This window comes from Artemia franciscana, chromosome 1 (assembly GCF_032884065.1).
Source record: "Artemia franciscana chromosome 1, ASM3288406v1, whole genome shotgun sequence".
Taxonomy (NCBI): Eukaryota; Metazoa; Arthropoda; class Branchiopoda; order Anostraca; family Artemiidae; genus Artemia; species Artemia franciscana.
In genome coordinates, this window is record NC_088863.1 from 63,047,467 (window position 1) to 63,067,806 (window position 20,340).

A 20,340-nucleotide genomic window follows, 5' to 3' on the forward strand; every position below is an offset into this window, starting at 1 on the left:
GGTCATAATGGTGCATCTAAGGCAAAATTTGCCTTTCTTAGGAATCATGTTTTGATTCTGGGCAGCTAGAGAAAGCTGTCCGTCCGAAAACACCGTTTTATGGGCTAAAAATGTTAGAAATACAGTGTTAATAATACTTTAGGCTACCATATTAACGCAAAGAAAAAGAGAGTATACTGTCGTCTAATTCGTGTTCAAACATGCGCCTAATTGTCATTGGTTTATTTTCTAACGCATTTTTATAAATCAGGATTATTTTTTTTTTTACCTTGGGAGATATAAAGATACTCAGACCTTTTAAAACCGGGTTATCTAATGAGGAAAAACAAATCTACACTGACAAGAAAATACAATTTCCAGAAACATAAATAAATCTCTCTTTGTAAAAACCTGGATGGGTCTTTGGCAAGAACTGATAAGCTAAAAAATGAACATTATAGTTTTCAAATTGCATTTCTCACTAAACATTTTCAACATTTTCTTATTTGAGCTTCCTCACTTTATCTTCTTTTATTATTGATGTAGTCTTCTTTTTTTAAAATCTTGACATTCAGTTTAAATATGTTTTTAAAAGCAAAACTGTTTCACCAAGTTCTTCAAAAATCTTTATTTTGACAAAACAGAAAAACATCAAATTGGATTTATAAAAGGGAAACAATGATAAGAATGCAAAAATGAAACACAAAAAAAAATTAAGAAGGAAAAAATAAACTTCTGACAATTTTTAACAGTTTCCATTAATTTTCATATGACACACAATGTGATAAATAGCGATTCTCGACCGAATACAAACACACATTAAGTTTAGCTAAATTTCTCAGGCTACTGCAGTATGACAAAACTACGCAGCAAGACGTCTCTAAATGTGTCTGAAGGAAAGATTGAAGGTTATAAATTTATTAGTTTCCGAAAGCTTTTGATAATGAGTACAAGCAAGAGAATCGAAATGTTTCTTAGCGCCTAGACTTAACTGATCAGTTGCTTGACGTGAAAGCCTACAGCAGAGCCATGCATAGTACAAAGCGATTTGATAAACATGCAAAATGTAGACATACCCCGATGAGCTTTTCAATGAGTTAGATAAATGCACTTGATTTCTGGCATTATTCACCAAGACTAAATCCGACACATCTTCAGTAACTGGCTTTAAATCAATAATTCCATCCCTGTTCAAGGACATGAGTATTTCTTTACCCTCTACTGTCATCATCGAAATGTCCTCTTCACTTTCCTCGCCTTCTGCGGCAGTAATAACAACTTGAGGATTTTGATCTTCATTGTAAATAAAAAAATAGGCATATACTAAATAAAGAACAGATATCACGAAAGAAACTATGGGAATTGTAAGGCAGTAGACTAAATTATTGTAAACTTTTTCCAAATTCAATTCAGTGATAACCTTATAAGGTTCAACAAGTGAGTAGTAACAAGTAAAGTTAGTTCGAAGAGGTGCATGCGAGTCAACAAATGATTCACACTGTAATTCAGGCGGATAGCCACAACCCTTTACGTTGGGGTAGAGTCTAGCAGTTCGAAGGACAAAATCTTGACCTATTTCACCTAAGTATTCTTTGACTCTTGAAAGTGCAAATTCTGTTTCGTCAATTTCTTCATCGACTTGAATTTTCTCTAATTCTTTATTTTTAGCAACTACTTCATTATGAAGGTTTTCGAGTGAGGGAATAATTATGGCCTTATCCCGCTTCACCTCAGGAGTTTCAGTTGTAGTTACCGTCACTATCAAATCCTCATCAATATATTCATCTTCAACATCATCAAGTTCAGGTATCCTAGGCCCAACATATTGCACTTTGATTTGCCAACAGTCAAACACTTCTTTAGTGCATCCTTCTCTGCACGATGACCATGTGCAGTTCGATTGTCCCCTTTTCCGCACGGAAGCTACTGTATAACAGGTTGTACCAATAGGGTCAAACTCTAATGCAAGAGTTGTCATTGCAGGCTCTATGAAAAATGGCACTAGAAACAAAAACGCAAACAAGCTAAATGTAGCTAAGAGAACAAATGAAGCCGTCGTCCAAAACAAGGCCTGCTCCCTTAGGGATTCCTGCTTCGCTCCTGCTTCCATGACACTATTCTGAATTACATACTTATGTTTTTGCTATACGAATAACGGCTTTGTAAGTCATTACTCGACTGTATAGCATTTACCACTAGGTGCTTTCCGCAATGCAGAAAGTATTTTGGTACTGCACTATTGAGGAAAAAGTTCTTCTCCCTAATCGTAAAGTACCGTGTTTCATTCTCATTCCTGACAGGTAAAAATCAGTAGCTATGCTGACGCTATTTAAGAACAAATAAAACAGGATAGATAGTAACGTCAATTTGTAACGATGTAACATGATAGAAATCCTTGTTTAGAAAAATTATTAGGAGTCTAACATACAAGCCTATATAATCAAACAACATGGTGGATAAGACTCCAAACATTGGCGAACAAAATTGGCCTCTCAGTTTCATTAGCCTATACTTTTAACTTACTGTATACAGTCTCATAAACGTAACTTACACGCTCCTAGGTTATATTTTCTCTTGGGTATTAGCCAAAGAATTGAGGAACGAACTTTTTGGCATTAACAAGTAGGTGTTTCACGTTATAGTTCTGGGTGGCAACCATTAAAATAATTAGGAACAAGTTTTTGTTTCAGGTCCAATTAATCCTAGAGATACAATGAGTAAAAGTGTTGCTAATCTTCGACAATTTTAAGTATTACACGGATAATTTGTGTTTAGACGAATAAGTGACCATTTATACTTCTTTTGTGTCGGTTCAGAAAAAGACACAAACTAAATTATTGCAATTAGAGTATGATGATTCAAAGGGAGTTTTGTTGCATTTGGAACTAAAAATAATCAGACATCAAAAGGATATGAAAAGGTTTAAACAATATGTGAGACTAGAATCACATTGAGGAGGCCAACCTGCCTCAGAAGAATCGGCACAAAATAGCTAATTAACATTCTTTGAACACTCCAACTCTGAGAACTATACCGTAAATGCATACCGTGTTGCTTTCGTCGAAACTATAGCAATTGTTACGGAATTAGACAACAGTGATAAATAGGCCAACAGAATAGTCGCAACAATCCTAATTCCTCTTGTACTCATTATAGTGGAGGAAAGATACGGAAAAAAATTGTCAAACCATGGAGGAATTGCAATAGAATTTTGTTTACACCAAAATGCTCAAAAATATAATCATAATTACAAAAAAAGTCCACCAAAATTCCCATTGCACAAGTGTCCTAAATTTGTTCTTGAAGGGTGAAAATGAGGGGGGAAGTCGATTTCTGTGCTTATGAATATTTTAAGGTTTAAATAGTCATTCCCGATCAAATTAAGCATTTTGACTCGAAATCTTAATCTAAGTTTCCATTTTTCTGTACCTTTGAGCTCATTTCCACCCTAGAAGGACGGGAAGGGGTTAAAACTCAAATATAAGAGGTTGTCGTATTTTTTTTTCGTTACCTATGAAATGAACAGTGGTGAATTTGAGAATGAAGATAAAAACTTGATTTTACGTAGGCATATACCTCATCTTACCTAAAAAGCTTGGGGAAATTGACCTATATGAGCTGGTTATTTTAAGCAATTTCAGTCGATTCACCGTTTTCTAACAAGATAGAAATGACGCCTTAGAACATGAATCTCGAACAATATAATTTCAAAATAGTATTCTAGAATCCCCCCCTTCTATTTGCAGTTTCTATTCCTTTGTGCCATTCTTTAGTTGATCTAATCAGTGAGTCATTTACCCTAGCACTTGCTACATTACTGGGTTCATGGCTATAGATAAAGTTTTTACCGTTTAATTTACTTCCGAAAAAAAAAAACATCAGAACAAAGTTAATGAGCGAGCTAGTCGAGCTAGAAAACTCTAGTCATTACCTTTGATCAACCGCTTTAATAGAAGGCAGTGTATCGTCGATACATGTTGCTTGCAACAAGTGCTTTCAGAAATCCTATTGTTGTCCTAGGTGGATTCCACACCCGCATGAATTTCCTAAGAGCTATTGGCTTCCTTATGGCTGCTTCGGGACTTCTGGAAATCATAAGTCAAGCATGCAGGCCTAACACTGGGTAAAGTATATTACAAGTAAAAGCTGTCTCTCCTGCTGGCGATGCCATTGGAGATAGCCTTTTATGCGAACTATTTATCATGAGAACTAAATAGCAGAGTTTTGATGGCAATGACATGCTACCAGTACCACTTGAAAAGGAAAACAGGTGTACGAGCCACTCCTTGAGGGAAATATCATTGACGAGGCACAGGTGTCGGAAGCAGCAGAGCTTATCTGTGAAATGTTTCATAGTGAAAAACAATAATTATCCAAGTCCAGAACTGCTCGTCTTCGGTTTTCAGTTAAAATCTTGAGAAAGAACCTGACAGCTGAATGAAGAGGCAAATTTGAGCTTTATCTACGGCCTTTGTTAAAAATGCTTCATTACTTTGCTATTTCCAACCACAATCTTTATGCGAAGTCTACTTGGCTATTCATGCAGTCAATTTTTCAGTTGAAGAAGTGCAAATCCGAGCTGTACAGAGTGTTCCACGAATACCGGTTCATCCGGAGAACAGACATCTACAGGGTGGCATTTTCACCGGATTTGGTGATCGAACAAACGTTAATCAAAAGTATGAGAAGGAGTGGTGGTCTGAGGAGAGGTAGAGGTATGACTGAATTGCAGCAGATAATTTGTACATCTTCTATAACTACATTTGTTCTCGGTAACGTACGCAATCAGAAACTGACTGGCCTTGCAGAGTTAACTATTTAAAATCACGGAGAAGTCTTATCTTAGAGGAAATACCCCAACCCTTAGAGGTGGAAATAGAAAAAATAGTTCGATACATTGAGCCCTTGGAACCTTTCACGCAGGATTCACAGCTGTTAAACTTGGTTACTGATGTTCGTGCTTCATAATTTGTAAACGAAAACAATACAATGAAAATCAAGGTGCCATCAACCTATGGCTAATTGAAGAAAAAGCTGAGACACATAGTCTGAGTGAGAGGCACAGCTGACATAAGCATTTTTCGGGAACGTGGGACATGGACAGGGAAACGACAGAAATTGACAAAAATGATTCCAGGAGAAATACAAAACTGTATCAATGGCGGACAAGTCATCTGTGGTGATAGATAGCCAGAGAGAAACGGTCGAGCCAGCTTTAATCTTCCAACGTCTAGCCGCAGTGGCTAGCTTTAGGCTACCAGTAGCTCTGTGCTTTACGGAAAGCAAAGAGCTCTGTGTTTTTCCACCATCGCTCTTTTGTTCGTTAGAGGTGATGAGGACAGCCAACAAACCATCTCTAGGAAATGCACTGATGAAAAATTCACGATATTGATGGTCCAGTGACATTGCCAACCCCCCAGAGAGTTTTTAACGGTGGCTGGTAAGTCCAGAAAATACCGTAAACTGCCACATCCGCCTACTCTAAGGTGGCCGAATCTTACATAGACTCTGTCAAATATCATTTCGGTCAAGCAGTACCGGAATCTTGAACTGATGCACCAACGGTGAACAACTGCCCAAAGCTGAAGAGAACCGAAGGTTAGTCGTGCCCAACGATTGAATTTTATCCTTACATTAAGATTGTCAAAAGTAAGGAGAAAATTTTGAGAAGTCCCAAAAATAACCAACACTTCATCGACATACTAAGTGAGAGGCTGGTGAACTATATGCCAAGTTCTTCATGCTGCAGACATAAACTGCAGTCAGCTGTGCGGACACTTTGTCGAGCACTTTGATTGGTAACGATACCAACCTATTATTCCTTCTGCTTTACCATGTCAAGCTTGATACATGTGATTTCTTTTTACAGAGAGACACACAAAAGAATAATCGACGAGTGTATGACATAAAATAATCAAGAACAAACCAGGAGCTGAAGCAGCATACAATCTACTCCTTCGCCACGCAATGTCTGGTTGCGGTACAACATTTAGACTTCCCGTCGTAGGGACACCAGCAGCAGTTTCATTGCCACTTAAAGATGGTATTTTTAAGATTGCTTGCAAGATCTTCATCACAGAAGGATCCAGTCACCAGAAGGTTACCAAAGCTGTATTGAAAGCTTTACTCCACATACTCAAAGGGAAAAGTATTGAGAAGACCCTGAAGGATGTCCGAGTGCAGTTATTTACTATGCAGTTTGCAAGTTCAAATGCATTCAGGCAGAGTGGCTTCCATCAATTTTGGCTATCACAAAATACCACTGTTACAGGTACTATTTACAAATAACCCAAGACACGTTCAATTCGCTAAAGCCCGAAGAGTTGGGCTAGCACCTCTATTCGTCACTAAATATATACCTTCCCATTATACCAGATGATTCACCAGCACCATAAGATCTGCTGAAGATGATGCAGTACCAGTGCACCAGCGGATGCGAGTCTCTCAGATGCAGCTAGCGTCAAGACGGTTTAACCTACAGCTTTGCCTGCGGGAAGTGTAAAGGGGCGTTATGTACTAAGGGTGTAGCAAGACAGGAAGAGGACAATAATAAAGACAAGTAGGAAGAAGAACTAGCTTTAGGTTGTACTTTAAAATCAAAATGTTTTTGTGATTAATTTACTTAAACGCTTCCTTTTATAACTGATTGATCTAAAGTTTTGACCTTGATTAAAGAATTGGTTTTCAAGAAGTTGTACGTAAAAAAAATTACTTTTGAACCTAATATTTGGCATTAAACTAATTTATTTAAAATAAAATGCTCCTTTAGTTGCAGGAATCGGTCAAATAATGCTCTGCGTACTTTATCCACCCCACCCTCATTCCATAAAGGTGAAAATTGATAGTCTGATATGGACAACTGGATTTCTGACGCCGTATTTGGATTCGTAAGGTTTAATTTGACAGGAAACGACTATTTAAACTCCAAATGTTTATATACACAAAATTCAATTTTCCCCCTTCAAGATTAAATTTGATATTTGTGCAAGAGGGATCTTAATGGATTTTTTTGGTGTAATTCAGCTGATTTTTCTGAACATCTTGGTGCAGAAAAAAATTCTATTGCAATTTTCCCGAGGTCAAACCATATTTTTACTCCACTATTAGACTTATCTTAAACTTGAAGCGTCCAGTTTAACAAGATCATACGCTTAAATTTAAAAGAATCCAATTCGTATCTAATTAATCTCATCTAATAACAAGAACTGCTCTGCCAGTGTATTGTTAATGAAATCACAGACAGCACAAGAGGGTTGCTTATTAAATAAAGAACTATACGGTTTCAATGCATCCTTCCATTACTTTTCTTTTCCTGCGGCAACTTCCCATGGGAGGAATGGCCGTTACAACTTCAGAAGGGTTCACTCAATTCGATAATAAATATTCTATTGTCTGTTTGAAGTGTCAAAATTGAATCGGAGGCCAAATACTCCCATGTTCTTTTTCTCCCCTTCCCTCCAACCTAAATTCCCAAGACATCTGATCTAAATATTGAGATAGCTATTTTATTTATAATAAAATAGCTATATATATATACAGGGATATATATCTATCTATATATATAAAAATAAGTTGTCTGTCTGTCTGTGGATGGATGGATCAGGTGACGTCACCTGAAAAAACTGGATCAGGTGACGTCAAAACTGAAAAAACTAAAAAAAGGCAAAAACTACAAAAAAAACTAAAAACTAATAAAAAAAAATAAAAAAGCTAAAAAACTAAAAAAACTAAAAAAAGGCAAAAACTACAAAAAAAACTAAAAACTAATAAAAAAGCTAAAAAACTAAAAAAACTAAAAAAAGGCAACAACTACAAAAAAAACTAAAAACTAATAAAAAAAATAAAAAAACTAAAAAAACTAAAAAAAGGTAAAAAACTAAAAAAAACTAAAAACTAAAAAAAACTAAAAAAAAGGAAAAAACTGAAAAATAAGCTAAAATAAAGGTAAAAACCAATAAAAAACTAAAAAAAAACTGAAAAAACTAAAAAAAGGCAAAAACTACAAAAAAAAACTAAAAACTAATAAAAAAAGTAAAAAAGCTAAAAAACTAAAAAAAACTAAAAAAACTAAAAAAAGGTAAAAAACTAAAAAAAATAAAAAATAAAAAAAAACTAAAAAAAAAGGAAAAAACTGAAAAATAAGCTAAAATAAAGGTAAAAACCAATAAAAAACTAAAAATAAAGGTAAAAACCAATAAAAAACTAAAAAGAAAAAAAGGAAAAAACTAAAAAAAATTTTCATCTAAAAAACTAAAAAAAAACTAAAAAAGGTAAAAACTAAAAGAACTAAAAAAGAAAAAAATAAATGACGACACTCAAAGAGAAAGCGACCAGGACAAAAGGAATGTTCGATTAGCAATCAACAAAGCACCGGGACACAGGGAGTATAAATGACGACCAGGACATAAGTAAAAAAAAAAATCAACAAAACTAAAAAGAAGGTAAAAACTACAAAAAAACTAAAAAGAAAAAAAAAACTAAAAACTAATAAAAAAACTAAAAAATCTAAAAATCTAAATAAACTAAAAAAGAAAAAAAAAGGAAAAAAATAAAGGAGAAAAACAAAACTAAAAAACGAATGTATATACAGACCGGTACACCGGGATACAAATGACGACCGGGACACAGGGAATATAAATGACGACCGGGACATAGGGACACAACTACAACGGGGACACCGGGGGAAACAGGGGGATATAAATGTAGACCGGGACAAAAAAACTAAAAAGAAAAAAAAACTAAAAACTAATAAAAAAACTAAAAAATCTAAAAATCTAAATAAGCTAAAAAAGAAAAAAAAGGAAAAAAATAAAGGAGAAAAACAAAACTAAAAAGCGAATGTATATACAGACCGGGACACCGGGATACAAATGACGACCGGGACACAGGGAATATAAATGACGACCGGGACACAGGGACACAACTACAACGGGGACACCGGGGGAAACAGGGGGATATAAATGACGACCGGGACACCGGGACAGGGAATGGTCGATTAGCAATCACCATCAACAAAGCTCAAGGGCAATCATTAGAATCATGAGGTATAGATCTGAATACAGATTGTTTTCCCATGGACCATTATATGTTGCATGTTCAAGAGTCGGTAAACCTGACAATCTATTTATATGCAAAGACAATGGGACAGCAAAGAATGTTGTATATTCGCAAGTTTTACGTAGTTAAAACCATATATATATATATATATATATATATATATATATATATATATATATATATATATATATATATATATATATATATATATATATATATATATATATATATATATATATATATATATATATCTATATTCACAGGTGGGACATAGGGACACAACTACAATGGCGCGTAGCTATTATGGCGCGTAACGACTTACGCGCGCGGGGGGGCTTGGGGGGGGCGTGAAGCGCCCCCACCAACTAGGTGTTGGGGTGGCGCAAAGCGCCACCCCAACAGCTAGTATATATATAAAAATAAGTTGTCTGTGTGTGTGTGTGTGTCTGTCGAGTGACGTCATGTTTGTGTGTCAACTGACGTCATGTTTGTCGACTGACGTCATTATAAGGATTGAGCTGTATGCAAGTTGTTTGTCCACTGACGTCATGTTTGTCAACTGATGAAACTTCTCAAAAGATCGTATCTGCAATATCTCGGGAACGGCAAATGATGTTAAACTGAAGCTTTCAGGGCATGTTGGGAGGAGTGTTAAGTTAAATCAGAAGACACATATACTAGACTTTCAGGGAGTGTTCAGAAGGATGCTGAGCTAAATCGAAAGGTTATATGCAGAACCAGCTAGTCGGAAAGGCGAGTATGCAATATATCCACAACAGCTCAGTGAATTAAGTTGAAACTATTAGAGCAGGTTGTGGAAGATGAACTAAATCGGAACACAGATTTTACATCCAGGTTATCACAAGAGCGTGTCTAAAATATCTCAGGGCTAAGGGTATTAAGATGAAACTTCATAGAATGTTGAGGGGATGTTCCACTAAGTAAAAATAGATTTGGTGCAACCAGGTTGCAAAAAGGATGCATCTTCAATATTTCAGGAAGAGGTAAGGGTAATAAGACGAAACTTTTAGGAAATACTGAGGGGGATGTTAAGCTAAATAAAAATGGACCCTGAGCGCCCAGGTTATCAAAAGGGCACATCTGCAATACTTCAGTTATGACTAATAGTACGAACTAGCAGCTTAAGGAACCCAACTGAAAATTGGAGGAAATATTTAGCTGGAAAATCAAATATATTTTAAATTTCGACTCAAAACAAAAGAAGCTTAACAAGAAAGAAAGTTTTTGAAGAAAAACAAATGCTATTGATTATTAGTGCTAAATGACCATTTTTCTATGCTGATCTGCTTAAAATTCTAGGTCTTGAACATAAATCAATATAAGTTTCAGAACCAAGAGAACTTGAACCTTAAACAGATCAAGTTGTATTGATATTAGATGCCCTGTTAATAATTTTTAAACATCAAAACTAATATCTTATTTTTTTTTAATAAACAAGCTCAAAATGTAGGGACATAAACAAACAATCAACTAAAACAAATAACGGCGTTTCGATATTCGTCTATGTTTAAGCTTGTAACAAGATTAGGGTCCGGATTGGTTCAGCACTATAGATAGGCAAAAATTAAGCATATTTAAAAGGCATTGATTAAGATTTTATTTTATTGTATAATATCAACTCAACATATAATAGTAAAACTGCTATTAAAATTCGTTGCAAAACTATGACGACAATACAGATAAAAAGCCAAAATCTTAATTATGAAGCAGTAGAACGGACAAAAATTGTGCAAATATTTCTTTCACTAAACAATAAGAAAAACAACTGAAACAGAAAGATTAATTCAAAACTGAAAGATTAGCTGAAAAGGACTGAGTTTCAATTAATAAACTTTTTCTAAAGAGAAATCATAGGCAGCGCAATGGCGCTACCTAAGCAGATACCGAGTCAAATATTACCTATGTAAGCACCATGTGTTTTTCTTCTGACCAAGAATTCCGCATAGAAGGAGTTCTCGTGATAACTTCAAAAGGATCTCATTGTGATTGAAAATTGAAGGTTTTAGTGCTCTTTTTAAGAGTCAAAAGTGACAAGTGGAGAAAAAACCCTCCCCCTTCTTCGATGCCCTCTTTTCCTCGAAGACATTTCATAGAAACAGTGAGATAGACCTATAGTTCAAAATAGTCCAAAGAACATATAACAATGCCTCAAGGGTAGAGACAACTCCCAGAGCCTGGGGGCAAGGATTGTAAGTTATGCCCCGGGCGCACAAAAGGTATCTAATGAATCTAATGGGTCTAATGGGTGGTCGTATAAGCTTCGGATGGGGCTCATTTCAAAGGAAATGGGAAGTTTTACTGCCTTTTTAAAGAGTCAAAAGTAATTTCAGGGCAAACCCCCTCCACCACCACACCCATCCCTTCCAAAGACATCTCAATCAAAATTTTAAAACATTTTGTTCAGCATTTTTGTAAGGTCCAGTAAGCATGTCTTTGGAGATGTTCATGCCCACACAGCCCCCAGGACAAGGACTGTAAGTTAGGTAATTAGTCGTTTCTTTACACAGAATGTATGTCATTGAGAAAATAGGACCTAATTGACAATTACTTTCCAAAAAGCAATTGTCAGCCGTAAAAAGAAGGGTAACCCGTATCAAGATGAAACTTCTTAGGTATCGTGAGGGGGATGTTCAATTGACCAAAACACTACTACTTTTCCTGCTGCCACCACGACTACTGTGACGCTAGTACTATTGAGGGTTATTGTATGAATATAAAAATTCAGGGGAATATTAAGGGAAGGTTTGAACTAGATCAAAAGACAATGCTTGCATGCAGATTGTCAAAAGAGTGCGTCAAAAGAATGGTTTTGTTATTAAGTTGGCACTTTCAGAGAATGCTTAAAGATGAAGATCAATTGATCAAAAGGCAATATGTGCGTGCTACTGTTAATATTACTACCTCTGCTATAATTAATACTACTACTACAACCCATGGCGTTGTTGGAGGAGGTGGGGCAAGGGGGCATATGTCCCCCAATAGTTTGGAGAAAAATTATTGCACAGTCCGTACCCTTTGACTCTCCGGGTGTGGACCCTTCTTACTCCCTCCCCCAATGAAACTGCTGGAGCTAACGTTCCTGACTTTTGCTACTACTGCTATTACTAATTCAATTGCTACTTCTATCTTCTATTGCACCTACTTGTCAGGCTAAGAGCATTAAGAAGAAAATTTTAGAAAGTATATGAATATAAGGGTTATCAAAAGAAATATCAGCAACGTAGCATTAGTTGCTAATTGTACTAGCTTGAAACTTCCAGGACCTGATGAGAGGGATTTTCTACTCACCAAAAGACAATATGTTAATGCTAATACTGCTAACAGTGCTACCAATACAACTATTAATAGTATTACTAGCAATACCAACCCTACTACTGTGACTACTATTACAACTATGCCTAAGGGTATGAAGGCGAAATTTTCAGGGAATATTGAGGGGAAGGTAAACTGAATCCCAACAGGCCGTCTGCATGAAGGTTGTCAAAAGGGCTTATCAGCAATGTCTTAGGAACAGTTTGGTGTGTGAAGTTGAAACTTAAAGGGCTTTTAGTGGAGGATGTTGAACTAATCAAACGACAATATTTGCAGCTTAATGCTACTGCCTCTAATCATATTACTACCATCACTGATATTATTATTAGTATTGCTGCTAAAGTAACTACTACTGTTACCACTAATATTTCTTGTAATACTAGCACTGCTACTAAAGCTAAGAGTATTAAGGTGGCATTTTAGGAAACGTTTAAGGGGGGTTTCAATTAAATGAATAGATTGTATGCATAGAGATTTTCAAAAGGTCATATAAGCAATATCATAGGCAGCACCGCTCTGTCATAGAAGGCAATATCACTGAATCTTTTAAAAGAGCCAATTCGAAGGGAAATTTAAAGTTCTATTGCCTTTTTTAAGAGCTAAAAGAGATTGGCGAGCAAGCAGCCCACCTCCCAAGCCAAATCATTTTCCAAACGCTACCAATCAAAATTTTGAGATAGCCATTTTGTTCAGTATAGCTGAATGGTTCAGTAAGTACGTCTGTAAGTATATTGGGGATGTCAACCCCCTTCCTAGCTATGCAATTTGCCCATTGTGCCTTAAAACTAAATGTTGCTTTTAAATTAAATCAAAAGGCAATGTATGTATCCTGGGAACCAATACGAAATCTCAGTATTATTTTAAGAACGACTGAGGGTATAAGTTATAACTTCCAGGACAACTACCAGTGCTACTTTTGCTCTTACAATTTAACCAAATCATAAAAAAAAAGTGTAAGTGCATCCATGTTGTCAAAGAGTATAGATTGAATTATTTGAGAAAGGTATCAAGTTCTATGGTTATCAACTTGAGAAGTATAAAACAAAATTAATCAATACTATTTGTGTCCAGATTTCGAAAGGGTGTATGTTGTTAAAAAGTGTAAAAAAAAGAAAAAATTCCAACATACAAATGGGAATCCGAACTATGGGCTCTTATAGAAAAACGAAATTCTACAATATATTATTTTCTTTTTCCTTGAAAAAGACTATGTCAATAAAAAACGAACATAAATTAATTTTAAAACTAATTTAAAATTAATTTATTAATTTAAATATTTTAATTTAATTTAATTTAATTTTAATTTAATTAATTTATTAACTTAAAATCATTTGTAATTAATTTATAAAATAATTCGAAATGTATTTTTCAAAGAAATGTAAAGAGCTCTATTAAGCCAAAAATGAGCAGAAATAAAGTCAATTAATATTCCAATCGTAAAACCACTAAAAATTACCGTCGATAAATCAATGAATCTCGATACGAACAGATATCACAATAAATAACCGAGTCAAACTCCAAAGGAACAGAAATTAACACGAGTAGGGCTGACCCATTCTTCTCAAGATTGAAAGATAATTTGTACTTTACTGAAAACAAAATACATTTGAAAATGTTATAACAAACCAAAAATTATACTTAAAAAATTAATATCCATACATGTATATTAAACAGCCAATCCACATTCATTTTTTTCAGTGAAGTGAAAATTATGTCCTAGTCTTGAGAAGGCATAGGGTTTTCAACCCTACTCATCATAATTTCTGATCGATTTGACTTTGACTCGGTTATTTATAGCAATTTCTGTTCATTTTTGGTTTCATTTATTCATTGATAGTAATTCGTGGTAGTTTTACGCTTGGAAGATTATTTGAATTTATGTCTGCTAATTTTTGGTTAAATGGATCTCTACTTTTATTTGAAAAACCTATTTTAAGGAAAATTTCAAAATTAATTTAAAAAAAAAAGACAATTTGCGAAGACAACTACTTGTGACTGCCACTAACTGCTTTCAGGCGTAGACTGCCAACCAACTAGTTTCAGGATATTTTGATGTGGTATTGAACAGCTACTGGGGATACTGAGTTACAACTTTCAGGGCATGTTGAGGAGGAAGTTGAAAAGAGATCGGAGGGTAACCAATCCCACTCAACCTTTTTAGACACATAGTATCAACACTAGTCGAATTTTTGAAAGAGGAATTTTGTTCAAAGTAGCTTAAAGGTCTGATAACTACGACATCAGTCATGCCAAGCCTCCCTCCCTCCAGCACCTAGGACCTGGTTGGTAAATTATGAAATTTGGCCGTTGTTCATATTGAAGATCTTTCATTGAGAAAGGCAGAAATATCTGATCCTAAATGTGCCTGAAAAGGCTAGAGATATTAAGGTGAAGCTTCTGGGAATGTCATGGGGGATGATGAACTAAACCAAAAGACACATCGTGGGTCCAGGTTGTCAGTGTATCTTTAATATTTTAGGAACGGCTAAGAGTATTAACTTGAAACTTTAACGGCCACACTGCGATTAGTGGTGACTGCAATAAATTGGGACTGGGGCTACTTGTGTCTTTGGCTACGATTACTTGCAATTTTGACTAAAACCAATTGCAACAGCGACTACTTTTGACTGTGACTACGAGGCTACTGCGACTACTTGCACCTGCAATTACAATTATTTGCTACTGTGACTACTAGTGACTACGACTATGCCTGACGACAACATGTGACTGTAATTACAACTAGTTGCAACTGCGACTAAGGCTATTTGTAATTGCAACTGTGACTACTTGCGACTACAAATACATACAACTCCGACTATTTGGGACTGTCACTGCTTGTGACTACGACTACTTGCTGTAACTTGTGACTGCAATTACAACTAGTTGCAACTGCGACTAAGGCTATTTGTAATTGGGACTGTGACTGCTTGTGACTACGATTACTTGCGGCTATGATTATTTGGCAATACGAATGCGAGTATTTGCCAAAACTCCTGTGACTAGTTACAACTCTTTGCATATAGAAAGGGTGTTTATAGAAACCACGGAGAGAGCTCATTCAAGTGGAAATCGAAAGTTCTAAAGCCTTTTTTAAGAGTCAGATGCAATCAGAGGGCAACCATCTCCCTCCTATTCCCTTTTAGATGCCCCACTCTAAACACATCAAATAAAAATTTTGGGATAGGCATTTTGTTCAGAACAGTTTAAAGGTTAAATATATTTCCCTTTGGGGATGAAATGACCCGTCCAAAGTCATGGAGCAAGGGTTGCATATTAATTAAATTGCCCATTCTTTACATATAAAAGTTATTATGGGGAAAAGCGGTACATTTCATCTTAGGTTGGTCCGAAAAGGCAAGGACTATTAAAGTGAACATTCAGGAAATGTTTAGGGGACGTTTAGTTAAATCAATACCCTCCATGTGTATCCAGGTTATAAAAATGGCTAACCTGAAATATCTCCCAAACGACTGAGGGTATTTTTTAGAAATTTTTAGGGCATGTTGAGGATAATGATGAAAACTTATTAAAGGGAAACTCATCCCCGCCTCCTTGCTTTTCAACATCCAACCTGAAAACGGAACAAAATTTTGAGACACCAATTTTATTCAAAAAGTCCAATAACCATGTCTCTGGGGAGGCAAGACACCAACAGCCACAGCGGAAACGTCTGTAATTTATGCTGTTTGCCCATTGTTTACATATAGGCTTTATTATTGGGTCCAAAAAGGTTATGGGTATTAAGGAAAAACTTGTGGCAATGTTGAACTTGATCAAAGTAAGCCAAGTGAATCCAGTTTATAAAAAGGATGTATCTACAGTATCTTGGGAATAGCCAAGGATATCAACTTGAAACTTTCGGGGCTACTACCACTACTACCATCGCAACTGCTGCTTCAATTCGACTGCGATTATGAATATTTACGACTGCGACTACTTATCACTGCGACTGAGACTACAATAATTTGCGACTACAACGGCTACTGCGAATAAATGCAACTCTCGACTATGACTACTTGCAGCTGTGAATATGGCTACTTGCAACTACGACTCCGACAATTTACGACTATGACTGTAGTGGCTAGCTATTGCAGAGGAGCGTTTTAAACGTTAGAACTTTCCATGGAGGAATTTTTGTAGAGCTCCGTGAAGGATTTTTAAGCAGTAGACCCTTCCATGGAAGAATTTTCCGTGAGGGGGATTTCCGTGAGGCTTTTTCACCATTATCTGATGAACAATCGGAAATTAATTAAAAAAATAAAGTTTTTCTCAATTGAAACTAATTACGAAAACAACTGTTCTAACTACAAAAGTTCTACCTTTTGTTCCAACTCGTGAGACATATGGAATATTTGATTAGAATAAGGGACTTTTTTAAAAGTGCTGAAAAACTTTAGCACGAAGAGACGGGTATTGAGGAGAAGGCAGTCCCCTCATATACAGAATAATTTCCATTCGTTTCAAATATTAATATTACCCCTTGCTTTCAGGTGGAAAATCTTTTTTTTTATTTATTGTCCGAATAAGCAAGTTGATGTTCGAAAAATCGTTTGTTGGGTTGAATTTGTCTGAACTCATCAGGAAGGAACAAGACATCGATCAAATTATTAGGAGGGGGGCACATTTTCCCGATTTCCTCTGTGTGAATGTAGGGCTAATGATATTTCAAGTTATACCAAGTCTACCGCAATTCCAATCAATAAATCAGATAATTATCTAGGAAAACCATCATTTCGATTGACTCTGCTTAAATACATACCAACATTAAGCGTCACCATACAATAGCTTGGTGCTAGGCATCCCCTCATACAAGTCCCCCAAACAAACAAATAAAGGAGCAATAAACAAACTAATAAAGGAATAGCCCCCAAAAATATATGTGAACCAAGAAGCAATAGACAAGAACTCCCAAAAACTCAATTATTTTTCATCAGAAGGTTTTATGAGGCTTAGAAAATTAGGCAATTGAAACACACTACTTTGAGCATCTTGCCCCCAAGGACATGATATTGATATCATGTCTTACCCAAGACATGATATTGATTAAATAAAACAAAAAAAGTACAATCTGCCATTTGTAATTTTGAACTCCAAAACAAAATGTTATGCCCGTAGCAAACATTCATACACCTCAACTGTGTTCTATTTTTAACGAAATGATAATTAAAATAAAAGATTTTTCGCTTGATTGTCTTTTTTAGTTCTTCCGATGTAGAAATGAAGTTAGACCTTTGTAAAATGTTAGACCTTAGTTAGACTAAGGCTAATTTTCCCAAGGTTAATTTAACTTTACTTTAACAATGTTTTCTTAAAAGATATGCTACTTCAGAGACTACTCTAGCTTCTATTTGCTACACATCTACATCTACTTTGAAAAAATAAACAATACAACAATTATAGAAAGCACTAAGAAGCACTTAACTTATACTTAATATCAGAGCATAGCCAGAATTTTGATTTGATAAGGGGTGGATACAAAATACCAGTGCCCATTTGGATACAAAACAAGACATTTTAGGAATCGAAATACAATACTTAGGACTTTTTCTTTGAGAGGATGGCAAGTTATGCACTAATATTCCCTGGCTATACCCTCGTAATAATAATACTGTACAAAGCAGTAGATAGGGACAGGAGGGATGAATACTCAACATCGATTGAGCAACATAAGTTTTTTAACATATTTGTAACTTGAATTTTCAGCCTGGTCATAATATATGACCTGAACTCTTAATTAACTCCAACTCTTGTAAAGCATAATTAAGTATATTCTTGCAGTCTATTGCAAATATTCTTGCAAATATTTTAATAAATATATATTTTGAATTTTTATTGATAGACAGAACTTCAAATGTTAAATAAAACTAGCTGTCGTAGAAAAGTCCTATATGCATATTTCAATTCGTCACAAAGCACTACATCGGAAATGCTACGGATTATCTGCAGAATGTATTTACAAATAATTTAAACCCCTGGAATTTCACGCAAGGGGGCTACCCACTTAGCGAACCGGTGTAAATTTTCATCCGGCCATTTGTTTCACCACCGTGTCAGACTTACTCCATGCTGAGCCTCTTGGTGCTAAACATGACATACTGTACTTCCGCCATTTTCGGTAAGCCAAACCTCATGTAAACGATTTTTGAAAATGAGCAACCCATCAATCCCCATTTGATTCACTATTATCTAATGATACACTTTCAACAAAATTTAAAGTTTTATTTCGGGCCAGGCTACTTGAAATAAAATTAACTCCCTAGTCCCTCGGTACATGCTTAGATACAGATATTTAGCAACTATATTGACTAGACTACTTTCTATCTATTACACAGCCCAAACATCCAGCTACTAATTTTTGACCTGTCAGTGCATTATCTCCACATTGTGTACACAGTTCTATCTAGGGAAAGACTGAACTTCCCTGGAAAAATAACCCTGGAAATATGGCAAACTTTAATAGAACAGCTGCACCAGTTACTATGGCAACGGCGCAGTTATGTAGGTGGGATCAATTTCCAGCAACTTGATGGAAATATGTTAAATAAAAAAGTAGGGAGAAAATGATAAAACAAAGGATGACACCATGAAATTACGTTTTCAATTGAACATTTGTCTGGCTACAATGGCAGAATCTTAAACTATAAGCGTGTCTTAGCTTTCTGTAATCTTAAAAATCAATATGTCATTTGAGGGGATGGCAGGTACCTTATATTAATGCTATTTCTATTCGTTTCAACTTTTACGGCACTCAAAAACCTTCAACCCCGAAGTTTTTTTTCAAATTTGGTTTCTAACCGTTTTCGATGTTCTATTGCAAGGAAGCTATAAGACAAAACATATCCTAATGTGGAGACATACCATTAAAAACTGGTGGATGTTTTATAGGATATCTCATACCACCTGGTAACCTACAAAATTTTTGTCTTTGTAGCATTTAAACTCAATCCAAAATAGATGCTATGCGGCAAAAAATGGTTAAAAACGTCAGTTGGTAGAGGTGTTGTTTTTGATACTTCCAAAGACCACTAGAATTACAAAAAAAATGGTGAGGTATGTTTTATCCATATGAACTCAAGAAAAATACAGGTTATAAGATATAGTTGTGGTTTGCTCCAGTCTGTAATTCGATCCCAGAATTTCAACCCAGGGACAGAGTTTTGGCCAAGAGGGGTGGGGGGTCCGATGCATCCAAAGCCTTAAAAACTCTACAAGTAAACGAGGGAACTCTTGGGTTCATATCCCTTAAGACTTTCAATGCCTTATGTCCTCTTGGGTGCCCCTATATATCATTAATGTGACAACTAGACACAGCCGAAGGGGGCAATTACCCTAAATAATGCAATTTTTTTTAAAATAGGGCTTCGATAGTAAATGCGGGCACATTCCGAGTACGACTGTACACCAGACAGTTTCCCATTGCAACCTTACAAAACAGTTTCAGACATAGGAAGAGATCTTGGCAAGATTTCAAAAAGACCCTTAAAGATGCAAATATTCTAAATCAAAGAGTTAAAATTCGAAAAAAATTCAAATTATTTTAACCAAATTAATCAACTTTCAGCGATCGCTATATTGATCACGTATCTAGTTTCAGATCTTCTTAATGTAAAATACGGGGTGGTCTTGGATTCAAACCGGATACCTCTCGCATCCTAAGCGAGAATCATGCTACTAGACCATCAAGCCACACTTGAGAACAACAACCGTTTGTTTTATCGGGGAATAAAATTCTTCTCAACTATCTCGTTCGCTCGCCCCCAGCCCCCGAGAAGGTCAAATTGGGAAAGCAACTATTTCTAATTTAATCTGGTCTGGTCTCTGATACGCTGCCAACATTCACCGTCCTAGCTTATCTGGAAGTGCCCGAACTAGCAAAACCAGGGCCGACCGACAGACAGACAGACAGTGAGACCGACGGACCAAAATTGTCATCGGTACATGTCACTTAGTAAATACTAAGTGCCATAAAAA

General features: G+C 35.7%; 3 protein-coding genes across 4 annotated transcripts in view; 1 reads left to right on the forward strand and 2 right to left on the reverse strand.

The window, feature by feature from the left end:
- LOC136032621 (cilia- and flagella-associated protein 298-like) overlaps positions 1–20,340 on the reverse strand; it is a 100,668-nt gene that overhangs the window by 31,922 nt on the left and 48,406 nt on the right. The window lies entirely within an intron of this gene.
- LOC136032594 (uncharacterized) overlaps positions 1–20,340 on the forward strand; it is a 43,761-nt gene that overhangs the window by 10,356 nt on the left and 13,065 nt on the right. The gene's annotated exons all lie outside the window — the stretch shown is intronic.
- On the reverse strand, positions 860–18,748 carry LOC136024857 (protein tipE-like). Its single transcript, XM_065700374.1, has 2 exons — positions 18,698–18,748; positions 860–2,304 (listed from the first exon to the last, which is right to left on the reverse strand). Exon 2 carries the CDS (start codon positions 2,087–2,089, stop codon positions 860–862), a length of 1,230 nt encoding a protein of 409 aa, XP_065556446.1. The 5' UTR covers positions 2,090–2,304; positions 18,698–18,748.